Source organism: Mus musculus, chromosome 18 (assembly GCF_000001635.26).
Source record: "Mus musculus strain C57BL/6J chromosome 18, GRCm38.p6 C57BL/6J".
In the NCBI taxonomy this organism is placed as follows: Eukaryota; Metazoa; Chordata; class Mammalia; order Rodentia; family Muridae; genus Mus; species Mus musculus.
This window is the reverse complement of record NC_000084.6, coordinates 84,309,461-84,322,801: the sequence shown is the minus strand read 5'-3', so window position 1 is coordinate 84,322,801 and position 13,341 is coordinate 84,309,461. Positions and strand designations below refer to the sequence as shown.

Genomic DNA, 13,341 nt, shown 5'->3' with positions numbered 1-13,341 from the left:
ATCAAGAGTAGTCAGTGGCATTTAAAACTGTTGGAGTGACTCTGTTTTAGTCAATTAAAATCACTTTTTTTATACAGTAAAACAATTGGTGATAATTATTCAGGTATTTGTGATGCATTTTTTGTAATAGAAAGACTAGCTATAATAATAGAAAAAATGAGTGTTTTTCTTATTATCCTTTCATTTTTAGTTTGTATTTGTTAATCCTTAAGACAGCCTTATAAAATAGTGTTCTATAAAGTAATATTTTGTAATCAGAAGCAAATTGCTTAACAAAAATAAACACTTTGGGGCTGGAGAGATGTCTCAGTGGTTAAGAGCAAATATTGCCCTTTCGGAGGACAGAGTCCAGTTTCCATCATCTAAATCGATTGGCCTACTGCCTCCATATGTATGACATGGTACCTGTAACTCCAGCTTCAGAGGACCTAACACCCTTCTCTGGGCTATGGAGACTCCTGCAGTCTCACACATACCTGCTGCCTTGTATATACACATAATTAAAAATAAACATTCTAAGTAAACATTTTAAAAGTTAAAGTTTCAGAAACTTTTACTGCAGTATACATTGTGAGTCTCAATGAGTAGAATACAGTGTGCAGTGCTTCCCTGGCCTTCTGGAGAAGGAGCCCTCCCCTCACCTCCCTACTTTTGTATTCATAATATTTCTTAGCATCTGCTGGCCTCTTGAGAACAGAGCTTTCTGGGGGGGGGGCTTTATTTACCTTTATAGAAGCTTTATATATTATTTCTAATACATTTTTTATATTTATGTTTTTTGATTTGTATAATTTTGCAGTAATTGTGTGCTGAAATCTATATTTGACTTTATGATTCCAGTCTTCGTTATACATAACTTTCACTTTATGTCTGAATAAAAGGAAGAGATGTTTTCTTCCTCTAAATCAGTATTTTCAGTATTTCTCCAAGTAGCAGATACTGTATATAGTGATGTTGTATTTTGTTGCTAGTATGTTGTGGAACGCAGTGTGGAGAGTAGAGTGACTGGCTGTATGTGACACTTACATTGTGCTAGAGAGCCAATGAGAATGCAGCAGCGGCAGCTGACATCACTGCACATGTGTGCTCAGAGATGGAATACCTGCTTACAACATCACTTTGGGATTCACAGTGTACTGACTCTCACACTGAAGGAGAGAGGGGGATAACATATTCTCAAGGGTCCAGATAGACTAACACAGATTCTTTGCATGTAAAGAGTGTGTGTGTGTGTGTGTGTGTGTGTGTGTGTGTGTTTATTTTATAAACATAATTTGGACAAGCAGTAGTCCCAAGGAATATGTCATTTTAAAATAATAATTTTTATATATGCAAATTAACATACACAAACACTACATGGGTTATGCTTCCTTATATTTCATATATATGAATGTACCATCTCCACTCCAAACTTTTCTCATATTTGAATACTTTCTTTAGGGTAATTTAGGTCAATTTAGGTCAATTTCATACTGAATTGTTATATAGTTAGGTTCACTCCTTAAATATTTAGTTCCTATATTTAAATAGTTTTTAAGTACCTTTGCAATTTTTGAGGTATTTGATGCTTGCTATCTGGAATTCATTGTGAAGTTTCTGATTTGTCAGAAGTCCTTTTCACCTCTCTGAGACTAGTTGTTAGTTCATAAGTATAATTTTCAAAATTTTACATGGTTTCACTTAATTTTTTCCATGGCATGAGCTATAAACTTAAAATCCCTCCCGTTTTACTCTAAGAAGCATCCAGCATCCGCTCCTGAATCAGATGGAGGAGAAGGCCCAGGATTGAGGTTTGGACCCTTTGGCAGCTCCCTGAGCACACACAGGGAGACGAAGTTGGTGAAGCTGCAGCCCAGTTGCAGCAGAACCCCAGGACTGTGAAGATGTTAATACCAAGTGATGATACCCAAGGGCAGCAGCAGCTGTGGTGCCGAGCAGACGTGCTGTGTATGCTGTGTGTGCTGTGTGTGCCCTGTGTGCCGTGAAGAGCAGAACCAGTGGAGTTTGGCTCCCACACCCCTTGGAGCCCACAAGATCATAAGTGAAAGCCAGACTCGGACATGGAGATATTTAGAGTTAGGCTTTGGTTTGCTCTGATTTGATTGTGACAGGGTCCCAGTTCTTCCTACTTGAATTAAAAATGAACTTAACATGAGTTTCTGATTTTACAGGAGGTCACAGGTGAACAACTGACCTTTTAAAGTCTTTGGTACTTTAAAAAGACTGGACATTTTAGAAAGATGTTGAGCATTTAGAGAGATATTGGACATTTTACAGAGGGTTTGAACTTTGAGAGAGACTTTGCATGTCTTACAGAGACTGAACATTTAAAGTATTTTAATTTTTAAAGACCACAGAGCTTTTGAAGATACACCATGTGTTATATTGTGGTGTTAAGATGAACATGGCATCTGGGGATAAGCAAGATCGGGAAGGTTCTGTTTAATAGTACTGCTTGGTTTAGAATGACAAGGATTCATTGTCCTGGCTTCTGTTCATTTGTTTGTTTGTCAACCTGATACAAGCTAGTGCTATCTGAGAAAAGGGAAGCACAATTGATTGGCCTTTAGGCCAGCCTGTGGGGTATTTTTCTCAATTAGTGATTGATGTAGGAGGGTCCGATCCATTGTGGGCGGTGCCATACCTGCACAGATTGTCCTGCGGTTTATCAGGAAGTGGTCTGAGCAAGCCATAGGGAGCAGTACAGTAGACAGCACCCCTCCATGACCTGAACTCGTGCCTCCAGGTCTCTGCTCTGACTAGCTTTGATGATGGACTGCGATGGAGAAGTGAACATGAAGTAAACCTCTTTGGGTTACAATGCTTTCTTACAGCAGTAGACACCACAACGAACTCACATCCTTAGTCCATAGCTTCTAGTGGAGGGAGAATACATTTTCTTCAAGGGCGTATCATACTCATGCATATGTGGGCAGCCACAAGTTACACTCAGTGACTCAGTAGGGGTCAGTGAAGCCCAGGGAGGTCACAGTGCTTGCTGCATATTTGAGAACCTGAGTTTGATTACTTGGATGAACAAGTTGAACATGGTGGAGGGAGAGAAGTCCTTCTCTGACTTACAACCACACACGTGCACATACAGCGAGAGAGAGAGAGAGAGAGAGAGAGAGAGAGAGAGAGAGGGAGAGAGAGAGAGAGAGAGAGATTGAAGCACGGGGCATTCATGCACAGTTAATTAATGTTTTAAAATGTTTAAAGAATCTAAAGTTGGGAGAGGAGGGGAGCTGTTTGACTGAGGTAGTGCACCCAGAGGTAGTGGGAGCGAGTATGCTCAGAATGCATTGTATGTGTGCATGGAGTTTTCAAAGCATTAATTTTTAATATCTTTTTGCCTGAGACAGGCATTTCTCTGTTTAGCCTTGACTATTCTGGAACTCATTCTGTAGAACATTCTGGCCTCTAACTCAGAGATCCCCCTGCCTGAAGTGTTGGGACAAAAGGCGTCTACCACCACTGCCTAGCAGTTTTAGAAAACTCTTAAAATAACATTGTTCTTAACAAAAGTGTTTTGGGGGTTTTGGTCCTGGCAGCTCCTCAGGGATTACCTCAGCCTTAGCAGCCATGTAGAGAAACCTTCCCTTCCTGCTTCCACCATGGAGTTCACTGTAACTGGAGTTGTAGCATTTCAGCTTAGAGAAGGCAGGCGCCATCATTGTGATGAGCTCTTCAAGTTTAATGGCTTGTCTCAGGTGATGGCTGGTTCCTACAATGGGCCAGGTCCTGGGTGCATGTGCCACGCACCTTTGCCCATTCTTCCTTCCTCTGTGCCAACTCAGAAGAGCCTGAGTCCAAACGTGAACCCATAGACAGACGGCTTTGAACCACTCTAGGATCCTGGCGAAACTGTGTGCTTGGCACCTGCAGTCCTGTCCAGATTAAATTCAGGTTCTAATGATTCAACTCTTAACTTTAACTCTTAACTTCTTGGCACGTAAAAATTCTTGTGGCAAAGGAGAGGAATTCAGAGATGGCAGCCCAGGCCAGAGGAGTACTACTCAAGGACAAAATGCCCCCTCAGTCTGTGCCTCCTCTGTCCGCGGGGTGCTTGCTTTGTGGTCTTAGCAGGGGCGATCAGAGGGCATCTGGCATGCATGTGTCCATGGTGGCGCGGTGTAGACAAGCAGTCTCCAGGGACGAGGAGCAGCACATGTGTGACAGTCAGCCTTATGTGCACATCAGGCAGTGACGTCTGCATGACAAACTCAGGAAGAGCTCATTACTCCCTCACATGAAGATAGCGGGTCGTGGCGTCTTCACTCCGGAACCTCAGCCCTGTTAGTATGTGTCTTCCTCGTGACAGGGACATGCCTGTCCTGAAATCTTAACCCAGAGATAGTACACATGCCCTCTATTCACTGAAGCTGGAAAACTTTGTGGGATTTGGTGGATTCACCAGCAACTATCACCTCGATAATCTTCAGACTTTCATTATGCTAAAAACAACCACCATCTATGTTAGTCAGAAGTCATTAGTATCCCACATGCCTTCCTTTGGCTTCTGGTCTCTGTGTGTTTCTCTTTACTTTCTCTCTCTCTCTCTCTCTCTCTCTCTCTCTCTCTCTCTCTCTCTCTCCCTCCCTCCCTCCCTCCCTCCCTCCCTCCCTCTCTCCCTCTCTCCCTCTCTCCCTCCCTCCCTTCCTCCTAAAGAAATGTAGTGATAGCTGTGCATTTGTTTTTTCCAGCATCAATAAAAAATGAGTTTAACAGATATCTTGCTGCTGTCGAAAATAAATTGGAGATCTACAAGACTACAGAAATACTTTGAAATAATTCACCAGATATCTACACAATTCAGAAAATGTTCTTCTTCATTTTTACTAACACAGAAGGTGATATACCTGTTGTCAGGCTTCTTTTAGCCTGATCCCATGGGTGTCTGGACAGTTAAGTGGCTCTGCAGTCCTTGCTTCTGTATACATACTGTGCTGGAAGCTTGCCGTGTGATAAGTACTGTTTTAGCGTACTTGAATACAAAAGGGCTTTCCAAACAGAAACCATTACCACATACTAGACTGTTACTTAGAGATTCTATTAAGAATAGAATGCAAAATAATTGAAAGAAGCAATTTAGCAGGAAGAAAAATTTTAGCCCACGGTTTCGGAGAGTCAACTCTCCAAGGTTAGCAGATGCATTGCTGTGGACCTTGCTTGAGGAGGCACAGACCATTACACACCAGGACAGACATGATGCATCACACACAGGTGCTCAGCTCATGGAGATTAGGAAGCAAAGACGGGGGATGGGAAGGGGACAGAGCAAGGTGGAGCCACTCTTAGAGCATGCCACAAGGGACCCAGTTCCTCTGAGCAGGCCTAAAGTGTCCAGCACCTTCCAGAATGCCAGTCAGCTGGGAAGCAGCCTTTAGCATGCGAGCCTGGGAAATCACACCATTTAAGCGTCCCTCAGGGACTCGGGTGACTGTGTCCCGTTCGCTAGGCCAGTGGCAGTGTGGTACACATGGGTGCTTTCCTCTCTTTCAGTGTTGATTAGCAATAGGGCAAAACAGATTTGGTAATCAGCATGATATAAGAGAAGTGAAGTGTATGTGTGTATGTCATCTAGCTTATGCATATTCTGTCTAAGCTCAAACACTTACTTAACAACTCTTTGGCCACGCCCTAGCCCAAATCATTCTCTAGTTAGCTAGGAAATTTCTGTTCGGTGTTGGGTTTTTTTTTGTATATAAAATTTGAAATATTTTTAGAAAATAGAAAGAGTCAGACATTGCAGTATTAGCTGTTTTAACCGTTTGATGTTTTTCTTTCTAGTATTTTAGTCCTGGCATAGAACAACTTTTTTTTCCCCACGTTTATTATTCTGTCAGTGGGAGAAGACACCCTTTCCCTGTCTCTGAAATCCTGTTCTTCATGTTATTTTCCTTCACTGCCCCGTGACACGCAGGTCCTGATCCAGCCTCTCTTAGGAGTGCATGAAAAGGCACACATGTAGTCTCAGTGCCCAGCCTTGCTTGCTCCCTTTGCCTGTGAGTGATAATATAAGCGTAATATAAACCTCCAGGCTATAACCGTCCTCACCTTCCTGACTAATACTTTCTGTGAAAAGCAAGCATCATGATGTAATTGAACATTTGACATCAAAGTGAATTCTGCCCTTCTGTCGTGTGGCATACTATGTCTCTACTAAGTACCGTTTCTCAGCCTCCAGTTCTCAGAAGCCTAAGAATGGTCGTGGGGTTGCATTCTCGGCAGTGTCTTCCAGGGGTCCTGATGTGTGTCTGACTCAATCCTGTTTTCCTTGGTTAGTGGGCCCTTGACTAGTGTCCAGTCTCCCTCTGAAATTCCACCATCACAGGGACCTTCTGGTATCAACACATTGCCCTAATATGGAGCCAATCCCGGGCTGTTTGTAGCTCCCTTCCTTTCCTGAGGCTGTCTCAGCACCCAAGTGGAGGGAAACAGCTTTTCCTGGCAGAACCTAAGAAGAGAAGGCTTTGCGTCCTTGGCGCTCTGAGCTCAGTGGCGTTCATTCGCTGATGTGGCCGGATGCATAAGCAAACGTCTTCACTATGCTCAAGCAATACGAGAACAATTCGATATTAAACATACAGGGTGGCATTTTGTGAATTGCTGAGGCAAACGACCACCTTAGGACCGAGCACCTTAGTTATGGAACGAACATCATCGTAAGGTGGATTTCTTACTTGTTAACCATCTGAAGTCAGTAAATGGAATACTACTTAGCATGTAGAAACGACTGTGCCAGGGGCACTGGATCAGCATTTGGGATGTAGTGATGCTGATTAGACTTAATTCCATTTCCTTTCTTGCTTGATAGGTCAAATTGTGCTGAGAATATCCGCAAACACATTTTACACACCGGCAAACATGAAGGTGTCAAGATGTACAACTGCCCAAAATGCGACTATGGGACGAATGTCCCCGTGGAGTTCCGAAACCACCTGAAAGAGCAGCACCCCGACATTGAGAACCCTGACCTCGCGTACTTGCATGCTGGTAAGGAATGGAAACTGGAAAGCATTCACGCTCTAACAGGTCTCACTGCGTTCTCCACAGTGCTCAGGGTGCTCTTCCTAGAGTTCTGTGACTTCCTCCCATGGGATCCAGTGTTGATGGAGTCTGTTTCCGGCCCCGTTTGGGGGTTCATCTTGCTCCTTCCCCATTCTGCATTTAAAGAGGCCCTTTCACCTGTTTTTTAATCACATATGCAAATCTAACAAAATTATTGTGGAGCGTCAATGTTAATAGCAAACATTTAAAGCATAGTCAGATACTGATGTTGGAATCTTTGAGGTTTTGTTTTTATTAATTGGGGGAGCTTATCTTTATTATTTAAAATGTTATGCTATATTCTTTATATCACTGTTTTCTCATAATAACATGGAGGTTGGAAGCATGGGACTGAGGAGGAGACTCAGGCGCCTTTAATGTTCCATGAGATGAGCCTGTGCGGGTATGGCTACCTCTTGGAATGACGTGAGATATGATGTAATGTGTGATATATAGCAGAGACTCTGGGTAAAGCAAAATGATTCTTGTCATCTAGCTTTCTATATAATTGAAAAGTGTGCCTGGGCATAGAATCTCTGAACAACAAGGAAACACAGGGCTGAGGTCATGTGTTCTGTTTGAGAAGGTATGCTCCCCAGAGTCAAAAGAGTGTCCTGTGATATGGTCCTGCCAGCACCGTGGTATGTACAGCCAGTGGATCCTGGCCTCCTGAAGGAAATGGCTACTCACCTCTGCTTTACCAGACCCGGGATTTCTTAGTGTATGTCTGTGAGGGAGCCATTGGGTGAGACATGCATGGAACTATTAGCTCAGGATGCTGTGTGGATAGGAACTGGTGAAGCACAGCTGGTGAAGACAGGCTGTGTGTGTAAACCAAGGGCCATTTTCAGGTATGTGGTTTTGCTCATGTGATAGCCACATCAGAGAACTTGGTAGATAAATTAAGCTAGGATAATAGTGCCAGCAAGCCAATCTCTGTCTCTGTCACTCCATGGAGTACTATTTATACTCTCCAAACATCACGTGTCCTCCACGTGCCTTGCCTCAGCATGTGCGTCCAAGCAGCCTGAGTCCAGGGGAGCAGCAAGAAACTGTAGCACACCACCAGAAGAGTTTCCTCCTCAGGCATGTGTGTGTGTGTGTGTTGCTGTTGGGAAGAGTGCACACACGTGTCACAGAACACTGTAGCACATGCATGGAAGTCAGAGGACAACTTCCAGGAGTTGGTTCTTATCTACTGTGGGCTTGAAGAATCTAACTCAGATTGTTGGGCTTGCATGACAAGAGCTGTTACCATCTGAGTCTCTTACCAGCCACTGCTCTGTCTTTTGTTTTGTTTTATTTTTAATAGCGTTTCTGTCAGTTGTTCTTGGAAACTTTGTTGTACCTCTCCTATGGTTATCGGTCCGTGTGTTTTCATCGGGTACTTCAGTCTGATGATTTTGGCTTTTTCATATTTAAAAATTTATCACTAGATACATTTAGATTTTCAGATGTTTTACATACATACATACACACACACACACACACACACACACACACACACATATCATGAAATGCATCTATGTATTTCCTTACAATAGTGAAATGTTCCTTTTCTGTCTTTAGCCATACCTCTTGCCACAATTCATGTAGCCCTGCCCCAACAGCTAACCTACATGCAACACATGATTGTGTGTTCAGTGGCAATCTTCTACATAAAACCCTGTCTTTTACTTAGTATTCGTATTTAATGTAACTGTTGATACATTCACTCTAGGTAAAAACAAAGCTGGACCACCTGCATCCGGTGGAGTGTTTGCACTTGTGCTGTCGCTATTCCTCAGGGGTGAGCCCGGTGCACATCCAGTGCAGCCTGAGGCAGACTGCTGATGTGCCTGTGCTGGCACACAGCAACCACTCCAAATTATTCACGGCTCTTTTCTCTTCAGTAGTTACATCTTACCATTCTGTAAACCCAGCCCAAAGAAAGATGGTGTAAAAGAAATTCACTGCAGAGACCGGAAGCTTTAAGTCCATGGATTGGCCAGAGAAGAAAGACTTCTAGTGGCAAAAGTGTGGAATTGCATGCGTTTGCCATGCTGAGCCCTCGTGCTGCTGAGGCAGCACTCTTGCTCACAAGCAGATTCTCACCAAAGCCCTAGGAGAAGGTGGCCAGCCTCCCTCCTGTATTGCACATCTCTCTCTGAGAAGCTGAGACTCTTGAAGGCAGTGATAGAGCAGTGCGCTCCTTCAGGAAAGATTAAGCAGTGAGCTATGATGTGGTATTTTTAAAGTATTTTAGTTTGTTATATATGTTATATTTCTTCGTATTTAAATTAATTTCTCATTTGTTCTACATACTAAGAAATAATGTAATATATCACTCAAACAGTACTGTAACTTATTGTCTGTGTGGGGTAATATGATGTGCATTTACCATGTTGTGGTTATAAATCTAGATTTTCATGTTCCCTCCTAAGTTAGGCTTTGTATTCTTTATGATGTATTTTATTCCACTTTCTTTCATAGCAGTTAAATATAGGAGTGGGGAAGTTTGACTGTTATCAAAACCCTGTGTCCTTTTGTCTCCCTTTCTAATTATAACTAATTCAGTACCATTTAAGCTATACTTAATTCACTTTTTTACTCAGATTTATACTTAGATTAAATTTGATATTCTTCGCCAGCCCACTTGCCTTTGTCTTTGCGAGCTCCACATTCACACATCATTGTTCCTGGTATGCAGTCAGGTCTGGATGCTCTGGCCTGCGGTCCTTCTCCAGGGCTCTGGCCCTCTGTTTCCACTGGGTCCTTTCATACCCACTGTCAGTTTGATACCTGGTACATGTCATGACATCCTATACAATAGTTTATTTTATGAAAAAGCCCAAAACTCTGAAATACCTGATAGTTTTTCATTGGTTTTCCTTTACAAAAAGCAATTATTGCTTCACCATAAAAAGGGAGGAATCGTCTGACATGCCTGCCTTTGGTAAGTCCGTGCTGACTCACTGCTATTAAATCGCACTGCTCCACATGTATCATTAAGCTCATCCATGAGTATCAGCTCAAATTTATTTCCTAATATAGATGCTAGACTTACAGGTCTATAATTTTCAGCCTCTCCTTTCTTCTTTTTAACCTTCAGGCGGATTCCTTGTTTTCTAGTCTCCTAGTTCTTCACTCTAACAAAAGACTTCCTAAAATAATTAACAGTTTAGGGGTGGGAATCTTACCCAGTCACTGACCCCAGTTCATTTATTTAAATGCTGCTAAAAGTCTTTGTTCCTCCCAAGCCCATGTGTATGTCCTGGCATCTTCTGCTATAGTCAGTCCTCTGGGACCATCCTGGCATGGCAACTTTGGTGTTTTGGTAGCTGGCCTTCCTCTTTACTCTCTTTCTTATTTTCCTGCCTGTTCAAGTTCCTAAGTTTAAATAAACTGTACTTCTTTCTTTGAGTTGAGGAGTGAAAAGTATCAGAAAGACCCTTTTTATCAGCCTGCGTTTTAGTGCTATGATTGACACTCCATGAAACCCCATTCCTGAGTGTTTGTCTGTGAGAATGTGATTTACTCATCAGGGAAGCAGACTTGTGCATTCCTCAACACGTCTTCTATTAGATAATATTCTTCTTTCTTCAAGACCCTGCAGTGACACATCTTTACCTACTTCAGCGCTTCGCGTGCTTAAGAGCAGACAGTCTTTACTCTATCAGCAGTGCATAGGAGTACCTCTTGTTTGTACTCAGCACTGTGGATCATGGTTAGAGAAACGTTTGCCTCTGTCTGTCTGGCACACCCTCACGTCCTTCGCAGTACCAGAAGAGGCAGAGTTTGCTGACTGAAGCCTCAGCCGATACTGAATCCTGATGGCTTCCTGTTTCGTGGCCAGTGGCAGTGCTGCAGTTTCTGCTTTTCGAGCTATGGAGCATGCATTTTAATTACAAAGAAAGAAAGAGGAACAGGAATAATAGTGCCAGGCTTCCCACCAGAATGTTCAGTCTTCAAAATCAAGTCTCTGATGGTCACAAGTTCCACTCAATAACTTTAAAAATGGATCTACCAGTAGTTAAGTTGCCTAAGGACACATAACTAGAATCAGACTGAATCAAATTTATAACTGTCTTCTTGAATGTTCCAACATAATAGTCTAATCCTGCGTGTAAAAGAGTTTTTTAAAAAATCAGTTAATCAAAGTTTTACCATGTAAACCTTAAAAGGAGGTGGAATTTCAGATTTCATATTATCTGAATGTGTGTATTAGGAAGTAAAAATGCACAATAGCTTTAAATCCACTATGGTGAATATTTTCATGGTGGTTTTTCAATGTCCCTATATCATACAGAGGAAATAGGAAGATAAAATCAAATGAACTAGTGTTGCTGTGGACTGTGTCAAGGTATGTGGCTTCGACCACTCCCTCAACCAGTCTGATATTTCCTTTCTCAGCTTCATAGTAGTACAGAATACACAATTGAAATAGACCTTTATCAATATGTTTTCTATCATTAACTCCTGATAGGATTGACGGGTGGTACCTGAAAATCATAGAAACTTGTTTAGTTAAATACTTTTGAATAGATGTTCATCACAAAGGCTCATTGCTGGCTACAGGGTGTTAAAGAAGATTTTGAAGTGCTGTTTACATATTTTCACCCAAAATATAGGCTGAATTCTCATTTGCCTTCAAAGCCTGTGTAATTCAGAGCACAGTAAAATGTCCTTTGTTGTGTCTTCTCTACCTTCCCACGGTGATAGTGTAGTCTAATCAGGACCAGCATGCATGGCATTTGAGAACAGGATTCTGAAAGCTGAGACTGTTTTGAAAAGAGGAGGGTAAGAGAGTTGTTGTTTAAGGGAAAATTGACTGTGGACAGTTCGAGTGAGGGCAGTATGATCTGATCCAGTCATTGATACGGCTCTTACTTTTTATAGACCTATTACCAACTGTGTATTCAATATAATCATATTTTTAAAATGTACATGCTATCGCATATAAGAACTCTTTATTGTAGGTGTTGATAAGTCCCATCACTAGCTTTGCATACCCGGTTCTTGCTTGAATTGAACCTGTTTAATGAAGGAAAACACCATAGATGTTTCAAATTATGAAATTTAGACACACTGTATAATTATCTTTGAAATTTATTAAAATATAACTATTTTTAATATATTGTATTGATTATTATTTTAATGTATATGAAGAGATAACATTGTATTATAAAATATAACATTAGTTTCATTCATTTTTATTTGCAATGATTAAAATTATCATTGCACAACTTTTCTTTGAGGTTTTGTAGAATAATTACAAAGTCACACAAAAGTACAGGATAGTAGTAGTCACTTAATACCCCTAAATGTCACCATGATCTCATCATGGAGCGACAGACCCGAGTGACATCAACACCCCTACGGTGCTACTGGCTATGCCCTCTTATTTTGCGGCGTTTACTATTTCTTCAGTCCTATCCTTTATTTTCTCTTTTCACTAGACTCTATCCATGGGCCAGCATTTGTTACTGTTGTCATGTCTTAGTTTTCCGGGCCCATGACCACTTCTCCTCTTTTATGATTTTGATACTTACAGAGCTATAGACCCGTCATTGTGTAGAATTTCCCTTGCCTTGAGTTAGCCTAATGTTTATATAAGATTTAGTTGAGGCTGTAAAGGGTACGTTTGATGGTGCTCTGACTAGCAGAATGAGACATGTTCTACAGGTTCCTCCACTGTAAAATGCTATTTCCTTTTTGATGAGTGGATATCTCTGGAGATTGCTTTCTGGCACTGTGTTGTGCCTGAGGCTCATTTTGCTTGTTTCCTGCCCAGGTTCTGAAGTTGGCGACTTTGGTTTTGAGATGGCCTGTCTGTCCCAGTTGTGTCTATTGCCTTTGTATGTTTCTGCGTCTAGACAGCCTCATCAGACACACCAGGACATTCTTGTGAGCATCTGACCCACGGCTTCCCTGTGATTGTGCACCTAGGTCCATCTGACTTTAGATTCAGCAGGGACTTTTGTGACTATGACACTAAAAGCAGAAATGGTAAAAGAAAGAAAAAAAGGACAAGTTAAACTTCAGAAACCAAAACAATGCTTTCTACTTCAAAGGACAGTACTTAAAAATTAAAGAAAACTATATAAAAAGGCAGAAAATAATACACAGCTCTGTCTTGTAAAGTGCCTGTATCCAGAACATTTAATGTTTGCTTAGGTGTATGCTAAACAGCAGCAGGGCAAGTGCCTCCCTTAAAACTCAGGAAGCACAGAAGAGTTCTCACCAACTGACCAGTAAGAGTTCAAACAGACGTAGCATCATGACTCACTGGGCGGATACACACCAAGCAGA

The 13,341-nt window shown here is 41.8% G+C and overlaps 1 protein-coding gene across 2 annotated transcripts in view; it reads left to right on the top strand.

Annotated features, from left to right (window-relative positions):
* Zfp407 (zinc finger protein 407) overlaps positions 1–13,341 on the top strand; it is a 381,839-nt gene that overhangs the window by 266,738 nt on the left and 101,760 nt on the right. For both annotated transcript variants that reach the window (NM_001033341.2, XM_011247079.2), the window contains exon 8: positions 6,818–6,996. In NM_001033341.2, coding sequence (NP_001028513.2) covers positions 6,818–6,996 — 179 coding nt within the window. The remainder of the gene's footprint in view (positions 1–6,817; positions 6,997–13,341) is intronic.